The sequence below is a fragment of the Indicator indicator genome, chromosome 11 (genome assembly GCF_027791375.1).
Source record: "Indicator indicator isolate 239-I01 chromosome 11, UM_Iind_1.1, whole genome shotgun sequence".
Taxonomy (NCBI): domain Eukaryota; kingdom Metazoa; phylum Chordata; class Aves; order Piciformes; family Indicatoridae; genus Indicator; species Indicator indicator.
In genome coordinates this window covers 25,922,227-25,946,641 of record NC_072020.1, presented here as the reverse complement: position 1 = coordinate 25,946,641, position 24,415 = coordinate 25,922,227, and the positions used below count along the sequence as shown (strand labels likewise).

The 24,415-nt window shown below is 39.3% G+C and overlaps 1 protein-coding gene across 2 annotated transcripts; it reads left to right on the top strand.

Moving 5' to 3' along the window:
- Positions 1–446: 446 nt before the first annotated feature.
- HYCC1 (hyccin PI4KA lipid kinase complex subunit 1) lies at positions 447–22,935 on the top strand. Of its 2 annotated transcripts, none has more exons than XM_054384759.1 (10): positions 447–499; positions 1,338–1,439; positions 6,070–6,249; positions 7,117–7,197; positions 8,503–8,618; positions 8,969–9,064; positions 12,022–12,138; positions 12,884–12,971; positions 14,475–14,634; positions 21,838–22,935. In XM_054384759.1, the coding sequence occupies exons 1-10, from the start codon at positions 449–451 to the stop codon at positions 22,392–22,394; spliced, it is 1,548 nt and encodes a 515-aa protein (XP_054240734.1). In that variant the 5' UTR covers positions 447–448; the 3' UTR covers positions 22,395–22,935. The 2 variants fall into 2 exon arrangements, with proteins under 2 accessions (XP_054240734.1, XP_054240736.1); XM_054384761.1 differs by lacking the exon at positions 21,838–22,935 and adding an exon at positions 20,673–20,941.
- The last annotated feature ends 1,480 nt before the right edge of the window (positions 22,936–24,415 follow it).

The window sequence follows — 24,415 nt, the reverse complement described above, 5'->3', positions numbered from 1 at the left end:
AGGTTTTCCATTAGTCTTTATTGACCTTTTCCAAGTTAGGAATAGCAGTTGACTAGGAGAAACCTAAACAGTCATTTCTCTTTAGTAAGTCCATACGGTTTTCTCTCAAGTTCTGTAAGCTGAAAAATAAATTGAAATGAAGAATGTAATATTTTCTGTTTTCAAAATGCCATTTCTGCAAATCTTTTGACTTATTGAGCTGCCCACACAGTACATACTTGGAATTTATTAAACTGCTGTATGTGAAGACTCCCATGCCTATAATTCCAGCAGCTTGTGTAAATGAGGTAAAATAAAAATTTAAACTAATGTCAGCATGTGAAATGTTAGCAAGTGAAAACATAGTAAGATTTAAAAAAAATATTCACAGGGGCTTAATTTTTTCATCATTCACAAACTGCGTTTCCTTACACTTTCAGGCTGAAGGTTTTAGAGCAGATGTTGGAAGATGTTAGCTGTGGATACTGGGATTGTGGAGGAATGGTTATCGGAGTTCAAGGTAATATGTTCTCAGATATTTAGCTAGTAGTGTCTGAATCTCTGCTGCAGCAGCATGCAAGAGTGCTTTGATTGTTGCAGAAAGTGAAGAAGAGTAACAACCTTGGATTTTGCTGAGATAATGTCCACATACCTGCTTGAAAGGATTTTTTTTTTCCTTGTCCTCTTTGGGGTTACATACACCATTTTCACTGCTCTGTATCAGGAAGTAACAGATGAATGGTCTGGGTGATTTGAGAACAGGCTAGACCTAGACTGCTACTGGTCTGCTTAGATGTGCTGGGAATGTGTTCTCCCATCTGTAGAGTAGAATATGGTCTCCTTTGAAGGACTGCAGATGAGTACTGTAAGAGCTATGAATAGTAAGTTTAAATGTATGGCTTCTAAAGTGCTGTTAAAAAGATTAGATTTTTACTGTCTAACTACTGGCAGAAAGTCTTTTTAGTGTTAGAGAAGAACTGCTCACATAAACTGGAATTTGTGTTCTTTCAGAGTGATTCTATATCCTGTAATGATGTTTACTAGCTGTGTACAGGGAGGCTTTAGAAAACTTATTAAAGCGTGAAACTCTTGGTTTTTGTCTTTCCCCCATCCTCATTACATTTTGTATGAAACTGTCTGTAAAATGATAAAATACATTGTGTCTTCTAGCAATTTTGTTGTCCTGAAAACACAGTGATTTCTGCAGTAGGATATTTTGGTGAAACAAATTTTAGTTTGTAGTAAACTCTGATAAACAGTAACTTGTAATAGAGAGTATATATTGTTGAAACAGTTGTATTTTAATGAAAAGAAAAAAACACAGCTTTTTTTGGTAGTTACAATATTTTATATTTCAGACACTGCCGGAATCATCCATATCCAGCTATGCTACAAGCTTGAAAGACAAGAATGCTTTGATTTCATCTCTTTACAAAGTAATTCAGGATCCACACAGTGAAGTGAGTATTTTGGATCTCTCACACAAAATGACAACAGAAACAGAATAAAGTAAGATCTTGTGTGCTAGTTAACTGTGTCCTGAAAACAGAACTGCACTAAGAGCCTCAGTCAAAATGTTTGTTGTTAATGAAATGTTCTCATGGGCAGTAATTCATAAACTTCTAGATCATACTGGAGGGCTTCAGGATTTGGGTATAGAATTAAGAAATTTGTTGAGGAATAGTAAAGATGTTTGAGAGAATTCTTTCTGTACTTCAGTATGACTTGAACGTGAAGCTACAACTATCAGAAGCTGGTCTGGTACAACCCAAAAGAAAAATGTTAGATAGGTTTGCAGTTCTTTTAAATTATTGCTTAGGTTTTAGGTCTTTTGTTGTTGTTTTCAATGCATACAAAATAAATGTATGCATTTATACGGGAGGAGGTACCCTTGCTGAAATGATGGAGAGGGGGGAAACAAAACTAATTGGGAGGGAAGTGGGCAGGTTTGCTCTCGACTAGTATGAAGAATGGCTCTAGTCCCAGTGAGTTCAGAACATGCCAAGTTAGTTTTAGTTGTCTTGTTAACTGTGTTGTCTCGCATGCTACCATCCAGCAAGCCTTTGTGCATTATTTAAAATTGCAGTAAGTCTTATACTCTGTTTCTGAAAAGACCCAGCATAAGGAACCTTTCAAAATTTGAGATGATGCCAGTAATGGTCAGAGGCTAAAGTGCTTTCAGTATATACATCTGTAGAGAGAATACTGGTGAAGAAACTCCCAGATTGTCCATCAAAAGAGAAATGTAATTTTACTTTCCTGCTCAGAAAAGCATTCTGAGTCATTCCAACTACTGAGTCAAGCCTGTCTGGGCTTCAGAATGTGTGTCAATGTGTAAATTAACCTGATGAGTCTCCCTGCTGATAACCAAAATGATGGTTTTGTGTGTTCTTCAACTTCTTACTTTTTGTGGCTTGACTAGGTTTCTCGGGGATCCTAGCAGCAGGGTGGTCAAAGCCCTGCAAATTCTGCTCAGAAGGGGCTTGGGATGATTCTGTGGCAAGGGATCAAAGATTTTCGTGTTAATGAGATTTTTTGAATTGGAAGAGAAAGCTAATGGTGACATGGAGTGTTGTGCTGCCTTGGTAGAACAGCTTCAAAATCTTTATTTGGGCTGTTTTCCTGAGTACCTGTCACCTTGTGGAAAGGAGGTTTACTTGGAGCTTTCCACAAACAATTTCTTTTTTGTTTGTTTGTTTTGTGTTGGGTTGGGGTTTCTTCGATCTGTTTAGCTGTGTTGTGCAAGGACAACTTGCTTTGCAGCGTAGGATATGTGCTACTCTTTGTCTCATTTGTGTAATGCAAAGGGGAAGGATTAATGCATGAACACTACAACACACGAATGCTACTGCTGAGATTAAAAACAGACAAACAAGCCCATCTGTATCCCTTTTGAATGGATGTACTTCTGATAATTATCTGTACCTTGAAATTGTGATTAGTCTTGTTTTGGGGGATGGATGTATTCCTTTATTTGAAAAGCAGTCATGTATTTGCACCTATGACTGCATTTTCCTGCTGTTTCATGCTTGGTTTTGGTGTTTTATTTTGGTTTTGTTTGTTTGCTTTTCCAAAAATGTTTATAATCAATTGATGTGATAAATGAAGCACTACTTTACTATAGCAAAGAAATACCCTATTTATAGTAGCTTTGTTAGTGAAGACTTTCAAGTTCCTGGGCCACTGATAGTAGGCCTCTGGTACTCAATACAAGGAGACTCTTCACTACATGTGAAGATTTAAAGAACTTTTAACTCAAGAATCCAACAGTAAAAACAAAAATTAAAAAAATCTGAGGTTTGTTTCTTTATAAATTCAAGATTTTTTTTCTTTCTACCAAACCTTCACAGTTGCTGTCCTTTTAGAGAGCAGTCATGCAGGCATTCACATTAGGAAAGTGTTTGGAGTCTCTAACACATTTGGATGAAGCTTAAAAGGAAGAGGGGTGAAACTGGATATTCTTCTGTTTCGACATTATTTTTTTTTCCATCTAAACGTCTTTTGGAGCTGTTTGTTTGTAAACCAGCCACAATCATTAGTGCGTTTTGATGTTAGGTTGCAGCATGTGGTGGCATTTTGAGGAAGAAAATCTGGTTTGGTACTGATTATGCATCCAAATGTGCTGATGTAAAGCTGCCTCAAGGGAGATAAGGATGTGATCATGGATACCTGTCATAGCTGTTTGTGTGCCTTTTAAAGTTCAAGCACATCATTGTGAACTGCTGCTTCATTAAAGGAAGCATCCAAATTGTGTGAAATATGTAAGCTGAAGCTGGCAAGCACTTGTGCTGGCAAACTTCTCTAGAAGTATCTTTGATATTCTACTCTTGAAACTTTTGACTAGTTTGGCTTGGCATGATTCTTTAGCCTTTGATGTAGATTTTTTCAGAGATGGTATTTCCAAAGAGATGATATAGCTGTCAGAAGCTAAAAGTTCCTGATCAGATTGCTCCAAATGACTTTTTATAAAGAATCAAACCTGCCAAGATCGTTTGCATTCAGAAGTAACTTTGGGTGGTAAGCAATGTTGACTCAACTCTTTGTAGTCAATAGAAGCAGCTTAGGAAAACAAGCATGTTTGTTGTTGTTGGGTTTTTTCCTAGTATGCTGTCCTGATGTTGTTACCTCCTGTACTGCAATATAAAGGGAGGAAAATAGACAAGAATGGATTTCTCACCTGTTTTGAAAGCATCCTCCACAGAAAAAGTGAAGGTGTGACCTAGACAAGTAGCAGGAGAACTTGAGTGTTGCAATCAAAATAAAATGGATAACGTGACCTGTATGTTGCTACCAGTACAGTACACGTTGGTGTTCCAGGTTCAAGGATTTTCAGAAAGGTGTTGTGTAAGTCGTACTTTGCTTTCTGAACTGAAGTGCAGTGGCAGTTCTAATGATGATGGTATTTTGTCCCATTGCAGTCTGTAAAATACTCTTAAAATATGACTGGCTTGGATTCCATCATTTTCATGTTGAAACTTCTGGGGATTTTGTGCAGAAATACACGGAATTATCATAGTATAGCTTAGATTAGAAGGGGCCTCAGAGATCATCCATTCCAACCTCCCTGCCATGGGCAGGGATGCCTCTCAACTAAACTCAGCTGCTCAATCTGAGCCTTGATCACCCCCTAGCGGGGAGGCATCCACAACCTCCCTGGGCAGCCTATTCCAGAGTCCCACCACCCTTGTACTGAAGAACGTCTTCTTAAGGTTCACTCTGAACCTATTCTCCCTCAGCTTAAAACCATTCCCCCTTGTCCTATCACTAGACACCCTTATGAAGAGTCCCTCTCCTGCCTTCCTGTAGGATCCCTTCAGAAGGCACCTGTAAGGTCCTGCTGGAGGGTTCTCTCCAGTGAAGGTCTGTTGCTAGTCTGAACATTCGGTTTTGAAATTAATTTGGAATCTATTTCTGTGAGTCTCCTGTGAACTGTTAAAGTGTTAAGTCTTAAAGGTTAGAAACAAAATAGCAATAGTAGTCCTTTGGGTATGCTACCTTAGAATCCTGTTTTTCAGGGATTTGCAGTTGAAGAATGGCACATTTTATGTAATGTTTTGTTTTGGTATACTAGCTGGAGCTGAGAAAATTTAATACTAAATAGCTGGAACCTCAGATTTATTTTTGTGAGGTTTGATAAATGCATTGACTTTTTAAGGGGAGCAGTTTCTTACATGATAAAGTATTCTTCTTTACTATTACTTAGGAATAAATTCCTTAGAACATTGAATGAAAAATCTTCTTTTCCCCTTCCCTATCCCACTTTTTTTTCCCCTTAAAGTTTTTTTACAGTTCCAAACTTTTATTAATGGTTTGCTGTATTTGCTGACAGCACATTTTAGCAACTGCTTTTGAGTTTTTTGCTTGAGAGTTCAGTGTCTGGTTCAGCTGGCTTTGAAAGTGCCTACTGGTTTTGACTGTGTTTTCCATTTGGGTTGAGATATTTCCTATCAAGATGGCAAAATAAAAATACAACTTTCTTACATTGACACATGATGGTTAACATTGTTTTGTCCTTGATGGTAGCACAAGAATGCACATTAAATCCTGAACCACAGTGCAAGCAGGTTGCTTAATTATTTTGAAGCCTTTTATTTTAACTTGTTGTAGCTCAATATATTACTTCCAGCTCAGTGTAATACTTCCAGTTACATTAGCTTAATGAATTTCATTGCATAATTACTCTTTAGGCTTCCCATTTCTGTCTTAAACCAAGAAACTTTAGTGTGTTTATAGAAGATTTTAATGAGTAGAAAAGTGAACTAATTTGGCTGTATATTAAATGATTGTAGTACTTTGAATTTGAATGTTATGCAGCTCTCCTCACATGGGGAGTAAAAGCTTCTATCAATTTGTGTGCACACTCTTGGAGCTGTAGAATAGCAAGACCTTTTGTGCAGGTACTGTTCCTGTATATTAGAGATGTTGAGAGCATGGCAATGAGGTGTGATGACAACAAGTAGTTATACAGGCAGTTATTTCATCAGCTACTCCCTAACAGCTAAAATAGAACATTTGTTTACAGCTTTCTCCACACAAAGTTGCCATTTCCTGTAACGTTTAATTCATTCACAATTGTCATTTACATTTCAGCTTCTGGAGCCAGTTTGCCATCAGCTTTTTGAGTTCTATCGCAGTGGGGAGAAGCAATTGCTACGATTTACCCTGCAGTTTCTTCCGGAATTGATGTGGTGCTATCTTGCTGTCTCAGCTAGCAGAGATTTGCAGAGCAGTGGATGCATAGAGGCTCTTCTCCTAGGAGTTTACAACTTGGTTTGTACTCACAAATATTAATTACTCAGGCCTAAAAATATTAGAGTACTTTTGGGGGATGCTATAGAGTATCTTACTGGGAGATAATTAACAATTTTGTTTCACAATTGAAGTTAAGTGATTATCTCAGTTTTGAGCCTTCAAATTGGTGTCGTTGTCAGAAATCTGCAAAACGAACTTTTAATCTTTTTATTTTGGTGAATATTTTCACTGCTCATTTTGTGGTTCCTGGAAAGTGTTAACATAAGAATGTATGAAGAACCCACAGAAGTTCTATTAGTACTTTTTTGTTGTGATTTGATTCTTAGTATGGTGATGAAACTTCCGTTCTGTTAGGAGACACTGAAATGTGTCAGCATACTGCTGTGGTGGTATCTTGCAGGAAGGTAGCTTGTCTAAAGCTTTGCTTCAAAGCTGCTTTTAACTCTCTAAGTAGGGAATTATAAGACATGGGCTTTTGCAAATGCTGTGATGTCTGCTGCTCTCAAGCCATAACAGGCTACAATCATTCCAGAGCTATACAATACAAATACAAATTACTTGTAGAGCCAGAACAGAATTATTGAGCATGAGCCTTCACAATTAGGAAGTAGTGTATAATTAAAAAAAAAATGTAAATGTATTGAGAATTCTGGTTAATGATTTTAAGGTGGACTATGTATGCAAATGCATGTGAGCTTTTCTAAGTTACTCGAACAGTTTTCAGAAACAAAGCAATACACTGTGACAGAAAACAGAGATAATTTTTAGGTTGTAGCTTTGATTTGTTACAGAAACCATAACTGCCATGATAATTTGTTAGCATTTAACATTCTTGAATGTGTGGATTTCATAGTACAGTGTGTCAATGTCTTCTGTCTCTTTCAGGAAATAGTTGACAAAGAGGGACATAGTAAAGTGCTGAGTTTCACAATTCCATCTTTGTCCAAACCTTCAGTCTATCATGAAGTAAGTGATATCTGCAACATAAAGTTATTACTGATCAAGAAAGGCAGCATGCTTTGGGGGCCCTTTACTCTCTGTTAAGAGTAGAAGTGAAAGGAAGTTTTGAAGTGCTGCATGATGACATAGGAACATAACTGCTTGAAAGAGCCCAATGCAGAGTCACAGAGATGATTAAGGGAGTGGAACATCTGCCTTATGAGGAAAGGCTGAGGGAGCTGGGGCTCTAGCTTGGAGAGGAGGAGACTGAGAAGTGAACTCATTAATGTTTATAAGTATGTGTAGAGTGAGTGTCAGGAGAATGGAGCTAGGCTCTTCTCAGTGATGCCCAATCATAGAATCAAGAAGGCTGGAAGAGACCTCAAAGAACATCGAGTCCAACATGTCACCCTAAACCTCATGACTGTCTAAACCATGGCACCAAGTGCCACGTCCAATCCCCTCTTGAACACCTCCAGGGATGGTGACTCCACCACCTCCCTGGGCAGCACATTCCAATGGCCAACCACTCTCTCTGTGAAGAACTTTCTCCTCACCTCCAGCCTAAACCTCCCCTGGCGCAGCTTGAGACTGTGTCCTCTTGTTCTGGTGCTGGTTGCCTGGGAGAAGAGACCAACCCCCTCCTGGCTACAACCTCCCTTCAGGTAGTTGTAGACAGCAATGAGGTCTCCCCTGAGCCTCCTCTTCTCCAGGCTAAACAACCCCAGCTCCCTCAGCCTCTCCTCACAGGGCTTGTGCTCAAGGCCTCTCACCAGCCAATGATAGGACAAGGGGCACTGCGTAAGCTGGAGCATAGGTGGTTCCATGTGAATATAAGGAAAAACTTTTCACTGTGAGGGTGACAAAACACTGGAACAGGCTGCCCAGGGAGGTTGTGGAGTCTCCTTCACTGGAGACATTCAAAAGCCACCTGGATACATTCCTGTGTGACCTAGTCTAGGTGATCCTGCTCTGGCAGGGGAGTTGGATTAGTGATCTTTCGATATCTTTTCCAACCCCTAACGTTCTGTGATATTTCTCAGTCTTCTGAGTAGTACTATCTCATCTTAGATGCCTCTTCAAAGCTGAATAGTCATAACTTTGTTAATCCATGCATCAACTATGGGTTTGGGTGTTTTTTTCTTTTATTCTAAAGCCATATATCTTACCTACTGTAAAACAACTTCTCAAATCTGAGACAGCTGGCGGTCAGAGAACCTTCAGCATGTTGAAAATTTATGTACAAATATGCTGATCATTGTCTGTTTTCACTTGCATTGATTGTAGCAAGACTTCAGGTGGACTTCTTTTGAATGCTCCTTTTTCCTTTAGCCTTCCAGCATTGGCTCCATGGCTCTCACTGAAGGAGCTTTATCGCAGCATGGTTTGTCCAGAGTTGTGTACAGTGGACCACATCCGCAGAGGGAGATGTTAACAGCACAGAACAGGTGAAACGCTCTGATAGGACTCTGCTTGGGAATCACCAATGAATCTTAACTTTTAGTATTTTTTACTGTATATGATGAAGGCAGATAGGTGCACACTGTGTTTTGTGGTGCTTTGGTAGTTTTTGAATATGTGTAAGTGTAGATGCAGAAAGACTAGCAGTGCATATTACTACACGCAGATGAAAAGCTTACAAAACAAAACTACTCAGTTGTCAATTTTCTTGAAACAAAACACCAGATCTGTTCAAATAACTCTTGCAAATTTCTGCATAAGCTTGTTGCTCTTTCTTTTTTTATTTTCTCAAAAATAAAATTGGTAATGTAATTCTAATGTTTCTTCTAAACCCCAGGTTTGAAGTGCTGACTTTCCTTCTGCTCTGTTACAACGCTGCCTTATCCTACATGCCTGCGGTTTCTCTTCAGTCCTTGTGTCAGATTTGTTCAAGGTAATTTCTGTAGGTTGATGACAGTTAATGGCATTTTCAACTTGAAATGCAGTCTGAACTTAAAAAGAAAAAAAAAAAAGCTTCATGTTTCCATAAGGTGTGTTGGGTGGGAAGTGTTTAAGTGAAATAAAAGCATGTACAGCTGAATTCCTTGCTTTTAAAGTATTTCTTCTGTAACGATTGAGATTTCAAAACAGGGAAGCAATGACTTATCTTATAGGCAGTGCTGTTGAGTGGAGAAGTGAAATCCAGAGAACTTGATTTTTAATCAAAGTAGTTGTTAGATGTGTTAACTAAATAAAATTGGAAATGTCTTGTAAAAATCTTGGTAAATTTTGCATTTTCAAATATATTTGCATGTTGTGCAAGTTGAAACTTTCTTGAAACTATAGTAGATGTTGAAACTTGGAAACACATCTATTCTTTCATACACTTCAGGTGTTTCCAAAATCATCTGTTACTTCATAAAACACAACCAACCCCCAAACTGCTCCTCAGCTTTAATTACAGTGTCATGGTTTGGGTCTTTATTTTTTTTTTTGTCTTTTTTTTTTCTTTTTTTCCCCCCTAAGAGGAAGAACTGGTAGTAAACAGGCCTGTCTCTGGAGTTTTTGGAATTGAACTCTGGGTTAAGGGGGAAAAAAAAAAAAGAGAATGCTCTTGTTAACTCAGAAACTCAAGAGACCTACAGCAGCTTTTGACAAGTCATAGTTCCCAGGTTCCCCACATAAATAAAACATAGTAATGGATGCCTATAAGGTGGTTCTTTCTTCAGGGGAAGTGAAGAGAGCTTTGGAGCACTTGGCAATATTTAGAAGATTCTTTATAAGATCTTTGATAGATACATTGGTCTAAAATCTAAGATAGAAAACATTTAGAAGCCGAGGACTGTGGACAGAAAACTGATGTTGCTTATTCTGCTTGATTACATTTTGATTGAGTTTGGGATAAATAATTGTTTTAAAGCCTCTCAAGCAAATTCCCAGTTAGATGCAAGTGAGTCTTTCTGCTTCAAAATGTTGAATGTTTGGGTACTGAATTATTTGATGCTATACAGTTTGACTTTTTATCTTGGTTCTTCATTCACTGCTGGTTTTGGCATCCATGTTTCTCTGCTGAAAATCTCTCCTTAACAGCGTTTTAAACAATTAAGGAATATCCTTTAATATTCTTTTCAGATGTGGTGCTGAGAGAATTCTCAGAAAAACCTGTAAAATAACTCCTTTACTTTGAGCAGGGATCAATTTAGATTTCTTGTAGAAAATATGTATGAAAGCAGTCTACAATGAATGGGCTTTCTTCTTGTAAGTTTAGGGTTTTTTATACTTCTCTAAAGAAACAAAAGCTTTTTTATTTACAAACATGAACTGTAAATGTGACATAGATGCAGCATAAAATATTTGGTGCTGTCTCAAGCAAGTAAATTCAGGGTATTTTATGTTTGGGCATCTTCAGTTGCTAAGTTTCCTTTCATAAGAATATTATCTTGCTCTGTAAAGTAGTTCTGCTGATGTTGTTTTAGAGGAAGTAACTCAGAGCAGGGCATTTTAAAACTAATCAATGCTGGCATTAATAGAGTGCTTTTATTTAGGTCTTTTCTGTGCTTCTGGCCATCAACAATGTCAAATTTAGGGGAAACCTCGTGGTTAGTTACAAATTAACAACTTTAGCTACTCTTGCAAAATTCAAAACTAAGTTCTGGAGGGTTTTTAAGTAGTCAAAGCAGGAGATGAGCTGCAAGATGGAGGTGGAGAGGAAAAAGTGCAGCAGGCTAGTATTATTAAGAGGGGTGCCTGTAATCTCTACTACAGATATATTGTGAAAGTTACCTTCACTTATTGTATTTTTTTTTAAAGAGAAGATTAAGAGGACTTTTGTAAGTTCTCTGGTATTGAAGTTGAAGAATATAAGTTTTCTGACACTAAACATTCTAGTCCATGCTTTGAAGAAGGAAATACTTTGATTAATGTCGTTAAAAGTCATTCCAAAAGTCCAGAAATAACCAATGAATTGAACTACCCAATGTAGAGTTAAGTTCAAAATTAAATTCTAAAGCTTATGTCTTCTGGATCCTGGAATAATTTTTATGAAGGCGACACTTCTGGTCTCTGCATGAAAACTTGTATGCAACATTCACCAGAATGTATGTAACCATACATGTGACGTTGCTTATGTCTGTCCGTAATCATAGAATTGTCAGGGTTGGAAGGGACCTCAAGGATCATCTAGTTCCAACCCCACTGCCATGAGCAGGGACACCTCACACTACATCAGGTTGTTCAGAGCCCCATCCAGCCTGGCCTTCAAAACCTCCAGGGATGAGGCTTCTACCACCTCCCTGGACAACCTGTTCCAGTGTCTCACCACCCTCACGGGGAAGAACTTCATCCTAACATCCAATCTGAATCTACCCACTTCTAGTTTTGCTCCATTCCCCCTAATCCTATCATTACCTGACATCCTAAAAAGTCTCTCCCCAGTTTTCTTGTAGGCCCCCTTTAGATACTGGAAGGCCACAATATGGTTTTCTCAGAGCCTACTCTTCTGCAGACTGGATAGTCCAAACTCTGTCTGCCTTCATAGGAGAGGTACTCCAGCCCTCTTAATAGTTGTCAAGCTGCTTTATTTCCTTCAATATTATTTTTTTCCTTTTTTTTTTTTTTTTGGTCTGTTCTGCAGCAAGTGTGTGGCTTCAGAAAGGCTTTTACTGGCAGTTTTCTTTCATGTTGCAACTGTAGTATAAATGTACCAGGAGTGTCTGGGGTGTCTGGAAGGATTTGAACTGCCGGTAGAGGGCACAACCTGCTTCCACAAGGAGATAGTCTCTGCTTCAGCACAGGAGTGTTGATGGATACCTTGCCATGGGGGCTGTTGTGTTGAACATGCATACTAAACACCCAGCTTTGTAAAAGATGGTTCTGCATGATTTGCTAATGACAAATGCATGATTTCTTTAGAATTTGTGTCTGTGGATATCCCCGCCAGCAAGTGAGAAAGTACAAGGGAGTCAACAGCAGGATTCCAGTGTCATCTGAATTCATGGTGCAAATGCTAACAGGGATTTATTATGCCTTGTAAGTTGTTCTGATTTTTCTTTTTTTTTTAGTGTGCATCCAAAACATGTCAGCTTAATGTCTACACCCATTTAGGGATGCTATCTTTAAAGTATTTTATCTTCTAATGGACAAATAGCATGTTTGGCAATAAGGTCATTAGGAAAGGGACATAGTTTTCCAACCAACCAAATTGCTTCTTACTGGGGAAAGAGGGCTAGAGCAGCACTTGCTAGGTATAACTGCTGATGTGAAAAAAGTATTTTGGAAAAAGAAACCAGCCCCTTTTCAGTTGTCTGCTGTTTGTATTTTTGCATGCTTAGTTTTGACATCAAAACTAAGTCTAGTTAAGGAAAAAAGTCTTATGTTTTTTCCTCTGAAATGCTGGTGTCATCTACACTTTTGATAGTCACATTGATGTGTGAAGCTCTCTTATTAACTGTAATAAATAGAGGCTAGTAGCACAGGAATTCTCAAAAGGTGGAGTAATACTAAAACAGTCCTGCTCAAATTTCAGAATATTTCATGGCTAGCTGATCAATAATTAATTATGTCACTTCTGAACTCCTCAGGGTGGCCAATGAAAACTGTGTCCAACTTGAGAACAAGTTCTCTAAACAGTAGGCTCACCAGTAATGTTCACAAGTAGTTTAGCTCCTCTAAACTGAGCTTTCAAGGAACACTGAAGTCTGTGACTCTTATGTGACCATGAAGGTTAATTTGTTGCTGTAGATAACTTATCTTATTTATCTGTTTGTCTTTGTAGTTACAATGGAGAATGGGATCTGGCTCGTAAAGCTATGGATGATGTTTTGTATAGAGCACAGCTGGAACTATATCCAGAACCTCTGCTGGTAGGTACTGTATTTGAACATTTTTCAAGTAGAATTTTTAGTCTAGGAAATCCTTCCTGTGAACACACATGCAACATCATACCAGGAACCTAAAATCATGAGGTCTTATGTGGCTGTGCTCATGTGAACAGCTACATCTGTAAGTATATACAGAGAGGTTACAGGTATTTTCAAAATACTTAATTATTTGCCATCTTCCCTAGGGAACAAACTACTTTGAGTAGAAATCTTCTAAGATGGAGAGCATCAAGTGACAAGTGGTGTCCCTCAGGGGTCCATACTGGGACCTGTGCTGTTCAGTATTTTTTTCAATGCTATAGAGAGTGGATCAAGTGCACCATCAGCAAGTTTGCAGATGACACCAAGCTGAGTGGTGTTGTCGACAGACCAGAGGGACAGGAGGTCATCCAGAGGGACCTGGACAAGCTGGATGAACCTCATGAGGTTCAACAAGAGCAAGTGCAGGCTTCTGCACCAGGGCCAGAACAATCCTTACTATCAATACAGGCTGGGGGATGAGGTGATAGAAAGCAGCCCTGTGGAAAAGGACTTGGGGGTGCTGATGGATGAGAAGCTGGACATGAGCAGGCAGTGTGAGCTTGCAGCACAGAAGGCCAATGGCATCCTGGGCTGCATCAAAAGAAGCATGGCCAGCAGATGCAGAGAGGGGATTCTGCCACTTTGCTCTGCTCTGGTGAGACCTCACTTGGAGTGCTGCATCCAGCTCTGGAGCCCTCAATATAGGAAGGACATGGACCTGATGGAGCATCTCTGGGGGAGGGCTACAAAAATGATCAGGGGGTTGGAGCACCTCTGCTACAAGGACAGGCTGAGGGAGCTGGGGGTGTTCAGCCTGGAGAAGAGGAGGCTCCAGGGAGACCTAATCTCAGCCTGGCAGTACCTGAAGGGGGCTACAGGAAGGCTGCACAGAGACTGTTTGCAAAGGCCTGCAGGGACAGGACAAGGGGCAATGGCTTCAAACTAGAGAAGAGCAGATTTAGATTGGATATCAGGAAGAAGCTCTTCACTATGAGAGTAGTGGAACACTGGAACAGGTTGCCCAGAGAGGTGGTTGGGGCCCCATCCCTGGAGATATTCAAGGTGAGGTTTGATAGGGCTCTGGGCAACCTGATCTTGTTGAGGATGCCCCTGCTGACTGCAGAGGGCATTGGACTTAGATGACCTGTGGAGGTTCCCTCCAACCCAGACCATTCTATGATTTTAAGTCTTGAAAGTTCAGGTGATAGTGCAGAAACACTCTGAAGTAGTAGCCATGATGTTAAACAAGAAGCTTTGTTTTAAAAAATGGCAAGTGTTAGTTCTGAGAGGTGATTGCAAGCAGCATTCTTTATAACCTCTGCAAAAAGCTAGTGTGATTTTTGACCTTAAATTGAAATTGTACACAGTCTGCTCTTTGGAGTAATAAAAATCCTCTGACAGGATTCTTCTAAAATTTTGATCTTCATGCTAAGAACCTAACTACATTTTTTTTTTCTGTTGTAGGTTGCTAATGCAATAAAAGCTTCACTGCCTCAGGGTGCCATAAAATCTAGTAAAGAAGGTACAAGATGCATTCAGGTTGAAATTACACCTACTTCATCCAGAATATCAAGAAATGCTGTGACTAGCATGTCTATCCGAGGGCACAGATGGAAAAGGCATGGTAAGAAATGCACGTTTAGCAGTGAATTCTCACCTTTTGCACATATTGAAGTTAATATCGAGAGTCTTGGTGTTGCACACCGTCATTGCTAGTAAGCAAGCAGCAGTTTAGTGTTTTTCTTGATTGGTGAAAGGGAGTCTCAGTACAGTTCAGATGAAGTATATTCTTTATTTCCATGATCATAGTCATAGGATGGTTTAGAAGGTACTTTAAAGATCATCTAGTTTAAATCCCCCTCCTGTGGGCAGGGACACCTTCCACTAGACCAGGTTGTTCAAAGCCCCATCCAACCTGGCCTTGAACACTTCCAGGAAAAGGGCAAATGTAGCTGCTCTGGGCAGCCTGTTCCAGTCTCTCACCAGCCTCACAGTGAAGAACTTCCTTATGCACATTCTAAATCTACACTCAGCTTAAAACTGTTACCCCTTGGACTTTTATTGCACCCCTGTGTAAAAAGTCCTCCTTCAGCTCTCTTGTATACTCCCTTTAGGCACTGGAAGGCTGCAGTAAGGTCTCCCAGGAGCATTCTCTTTTCCAGGCTGAATAACCCCAACTTTTGTTGAACCCCTTCTTTTGATGGAAAAAGTTTCAACAAACAAAGCAAGCAACACACAACCCCCTTTTTGTTACAAGGGAGCTGTGCAACGTTCCTGGTCCCTTAAAGAGAATAATGTTTCTGTTTTCTTCTGAAAAGTAGTTTGTAATACCTGAGGCAAAGCAAGCATTTAACAACTTTATCACAAACCCTCACCTGTCTTAAATTACTTAAATAAAATTTGGATTTAAGGGTAGAGAAATGACTATGCTTTTGTTTGTGGCTTAACCCCAGCTGGTAACTAAGCACCACACAGCCACAAGATAGGGAAAAAGAAAACCTGTGGGTTGAGATAAAAAATTTCATAGGTAAGGCAAAAGCTGCCTATGCAAGGAATTAATTCATTACTCCCCATGGGGCAGGTGGGCTTGGGGCTTCATTGTGTGTAAGAGTTATTTTGGAAGACAAACACCATGACTCTGTATTCCTTTCCTCCTTCTTCCCACAGCTTTATGTGCTAAGCAGGATATCAAATGGTATAGAATATCACTGTGGTTAGTTAGTGCCAGCTGTCCTGGCTGTGTCCCTTCCCAGCTTCTGCACCTCTGCTGACTTGCTGGTGGGGCAGTGTGAGAAGCAGAAAAGGCCTTGGCTCTGTGTAAGCAGAATAATTAAGGCCCCCGTGCTATCAACACTGTTTCCACCACAAATCCAGAGCATAGCCTCATACCAGCCACTATAAGGGAAATTAACTCTCAGTCAAACCCAGCACGTTTGGGCAAACTAATATGAAGACTTCCACTAAGTAGAACACAGGTCTGGGCTGAGAGATCATAAAAATGGTGCTCAATCTAGTGCAAAGGGAGAAACATTTTATTCCATTTCTTCCATTGTCTTCAGATCAGGAAAGAGCCACTGGACCAGCAAGGAAAACTGGCAATGATTTGCTCTGCTGGACTTATAGTTCTGATGACAGGCTAAGCCAGTGACTGTAGATAAGGATGCTCTTTCAATAGGTTCAATAAAGATTTTGAAGTAGTGTTGTAAAAATGTCTGTATGATGTGTACTGTTTGAGCTTTTGTAGTATGTGGACAGTTAGGTTAGAAAAACATTGCCACTTTACTTGTCATAAAGGACCAAGAGGTAATTCAGGTGAGTATGGAGAAAATTATTTATCAATATGTTGATAGAAGATGTCTTCAAAATAAAAATAGACCTCTCTGAGCAATCATGGTACACATTGGTGGTAGCAGCACCAACAGTAAGCTGCTAGAGGGGCACGAGGGGCAGAAAAAGGTAAAATACCCAAACTTATTTTCAGTTGGTTGAAAACTGATTAAAATTGTCAGATAAAGCTGAGGAGCAAATTATTGGTGTGTTTACCTGGGTGAGGTCCAGTCACATGTCATTGTTGGAGCTGGGAAAGCAAGTGCAGCAATTTTCAATCACTAGCTATTTGTGCCAAATAAAGTAATCACAGACAGTTATGTTTCCAGCTCAGACGTGTGGGCTTTATATTTTTCTATATATACATTAAAAGAAAAATCAGTTTACTATAAAAGTTTTTCAGATATTAGATCTCACTGGTCTTTGCTAGGATTCTAGGTAAGCTTTCAAAAAAGGTCAGCCTAACATTTAATCTTGTTGTGATACTCAACCCTGTGACTTTTCCATTAGAGCTGTTACTTAGAGTTTTAAAAATCAGATTGCAATTGTGAATTTGGACTTCCAAGGTACTTTATTGATACTAAAGGTGAAGGTTATTTGCAAAATGGATCCATCTAGTCATAAATGCATAGTAATTACAGAGTCAGTTGATACGAGGTACCACTTACAAGCACATTATTTAGTGCTATTGAATTGGACTGCCTATAAATCATGAAGCTTAAAAAAGAGAAGAATTAGCTCCTCTACCTAGCATTAATTTTTTTTGTGTGTAGTGTTCATGTTATAAAAACAAGCCTTGAGCGACATCTCCATTTCCATTCACAAAGAGAGGAAAACCAAAACCAAAATCATGGAGTGTGTAAGGCACATAAACTCCTAAAGGAATGGTTATTTACAGAAGCTAGGAAACAACCCAACCCCTAGCAATGCTTTCCTCTCTAATCTAAAAATCTGCCAAACTGCCCAACAGAAGGGTTACTGGGGAAAATCTCCTGTGTGTAGAGATGGTGCATGTAAGAGAAATGGAACAGACTGAGTAAGAGCTAGGCACATGTTGGCAAATATCACAGTAACAAAGATGTCAACTAGAGAAGAAGGACAAAATGTATTTTTTTTTCCCATTGCAGAAACTGACTGTAGTGTAGTACAGGAGGTCTGAAATGCTAACATTGTTGTGTAGAAAATGCAGCTTGAGCTTGTGCTTAAAATGGAATTACAATTCCAAGGGGCAGTTTGCCTGTGCAGTCTGAGGTAAATGATGTGGGCAGCCATAATTATAAGGTAAGCTATGATCGAAATACATCTTGAATTAATTCTTAGCTGCTAGTAATTATGAAGTATATTTATCAAGCTTGGTGGTACTACTCAAAGCAGTGAGAAATGTGACTCCAAATGCATTTTCCTTCATCTGCAATGGGCACATTTCTATTAACTTTCAAATTGATATTATTACTCAGTTTTGCCTCTAAACTATTAGCAGTGTCCTTTGTTTTCTCCTTTGCTCCTTTGACTTATGTTCTGAGTGTTAATACCTTTTTCAAAGGGTAGATCCTGAGAGTTGTCAGTCTTGAAGCAGTGTTGTCTTTACTACAAAGCTGAAGGTTTGTTTTGGGTGGTCTTAAAAGCTCTTAGACAATGGTGTCCACCTCTGCCAGAATAACCTCCTAGCTCTGAGACTTGTTCATCATCGTGGCAGGTGCAGACAGCACAAATGCCAGTGAAAAGCCCAGTGCTGGAGCCCACATGACCTGGAAGTACACTGTGCCTGCACAGGAGTCCTCAGCGCTGGGACAGGGGAAGGAGAGGATCTTCTACTGCTAAAAAAGCATTAGAGCTGTGGCTGTGAAAAATCACCTCAGCATAAATTCCTGGGTTTGGATTTCGTATTGTCAGTTAAACATCTGTACTGCCAACTTCTGTCACATGCAGCACCAAACTGGCAGTGTAGTCTGGGTGGTACCTAATTCTCAGGTCTGAAAGAGTTGAGTTATAGGTAAAACATATGGATTCAGTTGAGCTTTATTCAAAATTCTGCTTTTAGTGTGTTTTTTGGTCTTGGGGAATTGTGGCTGGAAAGCTGTCTAGCAGAAAGGGACCTGGGGTTTCAAATTGACAAGGAGCTGAATATGAGCAGGCAGTGTGCCCAAGTGGCCAAGAAAGCCAATGGCATCCTGGCTTTGATTAGAAATGCTGTGTCCAGCAGGAGTAGGGTGGTTATTTTCCCCTTGTACTCAGCTCTGGTGAGGCTACACCTCGAGTATTGTGTTCAATTTTGGGCACCTCAATACAAGAGAGATGTGGAGGTGCTGGAGTGAGTGCAGAGGAGGGCAATGAAGCTGGGGAAGGGCCTGGAGAGCACATCTTATGAAGAGAACTGAAAGAGCTGGTGATGGTTAGTTTGAAAAAGAGGAGGCTGAGGAGAGACCTCATTGCTCTCTACAACTACCTGAAAGGACATTGCAGAGATGCTGGTGCTGGTCTCTTCTTACAGTTAATTAGTAATAGAACAAGAGGGAATGGCCTCAAACTGCAGCAGGGTAGGCTTAGACTGGACATTAGGAAACATTTTTCATGGAAAGAGTGGTCAGGCATTGGAATGTGCTGCCCAGGGAGGTGGTTGAGTGACCAACCCTGGATGTGTTTAAAGGTGGTTTGGATGTGGTGCTTGGGGGTATGGTTTATAGGTGAACCTTGTAGAGTAGGGTTCTGGGTTGGACTTGGTGATCCTGAGGGTCTTGTCCAACCTGAATGTTTCTCTGATTCTGTGATGCTCAAGTTTGTAGCTGTAGTGTTTGGATATGGTTTACCTATATAACAGAATATAGAATTGTATATCCAATAGTGCAGTTCTTGCTGCTCTTTGCTTTTATTTCTGTGATGTACATCTTCATGGAGCATGTGCTGTGACTGTCTGTAACTGATGGCTTCTCTTGGTTTTGTTTTTTTTTTTTTTTTTTTCTTCTTCAGGTCATCTAAATGCAGTTTTGTGGTTGTTAGAGCTAGTGCTGATAAAGCAATTCTGAATACTTTTTAAAAGACCTTCAGAAGCTGAGAATGTGGAGCTGAGATGTTGCTAGGATTGTATTTGTTACTTGCATATACTTGGAATTTCTGTGAAGTTCCAACTCCCCTTTTTATTTTCACTAATTTTTCTTTCTGGAGTTCTTCCTTCTCAAACTTGTCTTTATCTAATGTAGATGGGAATCTTTTCAGTTGAGATTTGCTTTACTAGCACTGTGTAGGAGCTATTGTGTTCTTAGCACTAAATTTCATTACTAAGTCTCTTGTGCTCACACAAAACCATTATTCTCATGCTTTGAAGTAGCAGTAGAATTTTCTGTTTGCTTGGGGATTTTTGGCTACATCTGCAGAAATCTTTGGCTTGAAATAATTCTTTGACCAGGCTAAGCCGTTGGTTATCTGCTGCTGATGACTTACCCAATTGAAAAGAAGTAATCTTAGAACCAAGCTGCATTGGGTTTTGCCATATTGTTTTCCTCTTTTTCCCCAATGTTGCATTGAGGAAAGGAGGTTGTGGTGCTTTCCCTCCCTCCAGCTTAATCCCTATTTTCTCTGCTTAGTAACTTGATAACTTAGTGACTTGTGTGACGCAAATAAGTTTACTGCAAACTAATTTAGTTGTAAGCTCATATAAGAAGCTTAAAAAGCCTGAGGAGATCAACATTTATATAATAGTAGGTGGCAAATATTGCCGTAAAACTCCACAGGCTTTATCTGAAGAAATTGAATTTTAATAATGGGAGAATTTTCCTACTTGTAAATATCTTTCTGCTTGAAAATAGTTTTTTGAAATGAGGAGGGGAAATAGAAGTCAAAGTGTGCTTGAGTTGGCTTAATTGTTTCACTTAATTTTCAGGCTGACCACTGTGGAGCATCATGACATTGTATGTGTAGAATATCTGATCTTACATGATATCACATGAAGATCAGCTGCCATTTCCTTGTAAAAACGAGTTTCACTTTAGCATGGTGAATATAGCCATATGTATGAAGAATACAGTCATAAAATTAGAGAGCCTTTTGATTTCTGATAATCTCTGAATGCTTATTTCATCATTTTCAGAAATGTCACTGTTGAAAGTTCACACAGGAGGTATTCCAATCTGTGGGTGCAGGCCAATAATTGAAGATGGAAGCCTGCAGTTTAGAAATAAAGTAAAAATCCATAGTTGCTAATGCTGCTAATTAATATGTGAACATCTGCTTTAATTTATAATGCTTTTAGTCATCTGTATCTATTGGCTTTTGTTTCATATTTTGTTTCAGACATGTTTTTTGTTGTGTTTTTTTTTTCTTATCCATCTTTAATTCTAGAACAACCAGAGAATGGTAATGATGCTACTGAAATGGGCAACTTTATCATACCTGAGATTAGTGTCACAAGTGTGGCTGGAGAGAGGACCGGGAATGGGGAAAAGAGCAGAGCACTAGCAGAGAATGATGTTCAGCATTTACAGGCAGTACAGGAAACAGCTACAGATCCTAGAACTGACAGCAAAGGCATGCCAGAAATCAGGAGGCAAAAATCTGTAAGAAAAATGATGGAGGATGGAATAAACTCATCTGGCAGAGTGCAGTTTTAGCAGAGCACTGGTAGCTGCATTCTAAGGTACCACTGTTGATTGAAAGGGTCACTGCTGCATGTTTGGAGATTTTAAAGTATGCAGTTAATTGCATGTGTAATAACTCAAATGCATGTATTGCACACAGCTGCGTCTGTGCCACAGACAAGGGCGATAATGCAAGTAGATGGATTTAAGTTGGAGAAAACACACTGCGAGACTCAACAAACCTCTGAGCTTATTAAGCATAATTACTTAGTTTACAAAATCCAGTGATCAATGGTATGAAGAATCCATCCAAATGGATTTGAAAAGTATCTTGCTGTGAAGCTCAGATATCCCAAATTCCACCTTTCATGGTGTACTGGAGATCTCATATTATGCTTGAGTTTCCAACACATACCACCAAACCTGTGATGCAGAAGGTGACCTTTCAGTCCTAAAGCGTTCTTAGGTTGCTAAACCTGCAGGTGCCGTATTGGGTATCCTGGGACATTGATCACACACCTTTATCATTAACAACCTTTGCAAAATCATGTGTCAGAGCACTTGCTCAGAATAAGATTTACACTTCTTTTGTTCTGTGTGGTATCTTCTAACCTATAAGTTTCTAATCTCCTGCATGAATTAACAAAACTGCATTTAAAAAAAAAAAAAATCTGTTTCAAAATCACTTCCAAATGAGATTGTGGGCATGCTTTTTGATCTGGTTAATGCAGTGTTATTTGCTGTGATTTTATATCCTAATGAACCTTAATTTCAAAATGTAATGGAATAGGTAAGTGTTTTGTCTTCCGTTCTCTCTTCTGTTGCTGTATGGCTTCATGCTTGTAAATATCAAAAATCTAGCAATACATAAAATCAATAAGGGTGAGAAAGTCAGTTGCTAATTCTTTATTTCTTTCTCTGCCATACAGGTAACGCTGAATTAGCAATTCAAGAAGAGCTGATGGAAGTATCTGAAACTGATGAAGGGTTTTACTCTAGGGCTACTTCTAGTACAAGTCAGTCTGCCCCATGTAACAGCAGCAACGTGAGCAGTAAGAACCTTTTAGGGAAGAGCCAACGAAGGTCTGGAGGAAGCAAAGCTGGAGGAAAAGAAAAAGAAGGAGAAACCTGCAGAGAGCACTTGTCACGAAAACAAACTCAGAGAGCCATGAGTGAGAATCTAGAGCTTGTCTCTCTGAAGAGACTCACACTGACAACCAGTCAGTCCCTGCCTAAGCCTGGCAGCCATAGTCTGGCCAGAACAACCACCACTGTGTTCAGTAAATCCTTTGAACAGGTCAGCGGTGTCACAGTTCCAAATAATCGCGGTGGTGTATCTGGTACAGAGTCCAACAGGTTTTCAGCTTGCAGTCTTCAGGAGGAAAAACTGATATATGGAACAGAAAGAACAGATCTTCCTATTTTAAGCAAACAGCCTAACCAGCAGCGACCTCCTAGTATTAGCATAACTTTGTCAACAGATTGATAGTAAATTGGCAAGTATGTGAAAAATAAAATACTGAAGGTTTAGGCTTGTATTGGTACATTGGAACATTAAGCTCCTTAATATGCTATACGTTATTTTCTTAAACCTCAAGCCCATAAATTCTTACTTGGCTCATAGTGAGTAGACAGCAGCTGTTAACTATTTTGCATCACCTTCTAATAGCTTGGAAAGTTCTTCCTTGACTTAGTGTGTTTATACAGCTGATAGCTTACAGCTTCAGGTGAAGTTTACAGCTTCACCAGTTTAACAAGCATCGATCAGTTGCTTAGCCACTGACCAAAATGTGTGGGTTTTACAAGTGCACAGTATGGGAGCAAATAGAACCTCTTCCCAGATCCTGCTTTTTCACTGCCAATGTGGCATAGGCAAACCTGCAAACCTACTTGTGTTATTGAAAAGGAGTCTCACAGTATGGGCATGAAATTTTGGAACAGCATTGGAAGAATAACCATTCTTTTCTGTTAGCCAGGAGAAAGCTGTGTTTCCGTGTGAGGTTAAAACTAGAAGCATCAGTTAACTGTTTGATGTTATGGCAGTTTTTGTAATGGTAGTTAGTCCATGTTGCAGTGTTGATACTTCTTTAAGCCTGTATAAGTCTGGATTTTATAGATGTATTTCAGTTTCTCTGTGTCTTTGAAACAGGGCCAAAAGCCATACATGAGCAGTACTTGTGAATGGGAGTTCCTGTCAGTTGCTATAGGAGTCACTCTTACAGATTGTGTGGCAGACTGGTTTTTGCTCAGATTCCCAAGTACCAGGCACAAAGCTACTCATTGGACAGTCTGTCATCAGTGTTTTTATTATTTGTGGGAAAGAGATGTGCTTATGTCACAATGTTATGTAGGAAATAAGATAATGAGCCCTTTGCACTGACTCAAGCAAATCAGGACTGTAAACCTTTTCAGCATAAACTTCTTACTTGAGACTAAGAGAATACTACCAAAGGATGTGTACTTTCAGCAACTTGCAAGCACAAAGGGAAATTACAATGTAAATATAACTAGCACTGAAATTCCTAGTCTTTTGTATCTATTATTTTTCTAGTCTGGAATTCTAAACCAGCAGTCTGTTCAAGGTTGCCTAACCTTTAATCTTCAGTTAGTTTGGTGACCTCATTTGATACCAACTTTTATAATGTTAAGTTTTTTAATAAAAGAAAATTGAGATGAGAACTTCTTATGCAGAAATTTGGAGAAGCTGACAAAAGCACTCCAGTAGCAGTGATTAGCTGATAAGCAGACACTGTTATTGTGAGTGGAGAAATAGGATAAAGATCTAAGGCACTCCCAGTCATTCCCAACTGTCCAGTTTTCTGCAGCTAGTGATACCTGATTGTCAAGAGCCTCGTAATAAAAACACTAAAATTCTGGTTGGCTTTGCCCAAGTTCTCAAAATGCAGATACCTCTTTTTGACTTTAAACTGAAGCACAAGGAACTTTTAAGCACCTAATGTGATTCAGGTTTCAGCTGGTTGGTTAATGAAAAGAGATGAGGGGGCATAATTGATGTTGTGTTAATTCTCCTCGTAAGACTGCAGACTAGATGTGTACATTTCTTAATGCTCACCAAGGTACGTGGAACAGCTGCACCAGTCTACAAATGATTGTCTTCACCTGAGAGCCTGAGTTGAAATGAAAGTGCCACACTTTCTCACCTTCTTCAGTTTGTGGTGTGACACTGTTCTAGTCTAGTAATGCAGTATTTCACTTTTTTTTTTTTTTTTTTACAGTGAAGTGTTTTCTTAATTGTTCATGAAAACTTAACATTCCTAATGTATAAACTACAAATTGGTCCTGTTTAATGTTTTGGCCAAGGAAATAAAGTGATTCTTTGAAGTTGTGTGTTTTGGTAAATACTTTGTAGAGCAGAACATTTTGGCCTCTTTTTTACAAGTTTTTCTTGTACAGATAGTGTTTCAGATTGACTAAGTATGTGTGGCTGCCAGAGAGTGCATAGCCGGCTACAAGCAGTAGAAGGGTTTCAGGCAGGTGATGGCAGAC

Excerpts from the sequence above, each read along its gene's own strand:
- HYCC1 (XM_054384759.1), top strand. The coding sequence starts at position 449 with ATGTTAGCTGTGGATACTGGGATTGTGGAGGAATGGTTATCGGAGTTC. Across the intron at positions 500-1,337 it reads AATGGTTATCGGAGTTCAAG|ACACTGCCGGAATCATCCAT; the intron begins GTAATATGTTCT and ends TTTATATTTCAG. Across the intron at positions 1,440-6,069 it reads TTCAGGATCCACACAGTGAA|CTTCTGGAGCCAGTTTGCCA; the intron begins GTGAGTATTTTG and ends TTTACATTTCAG.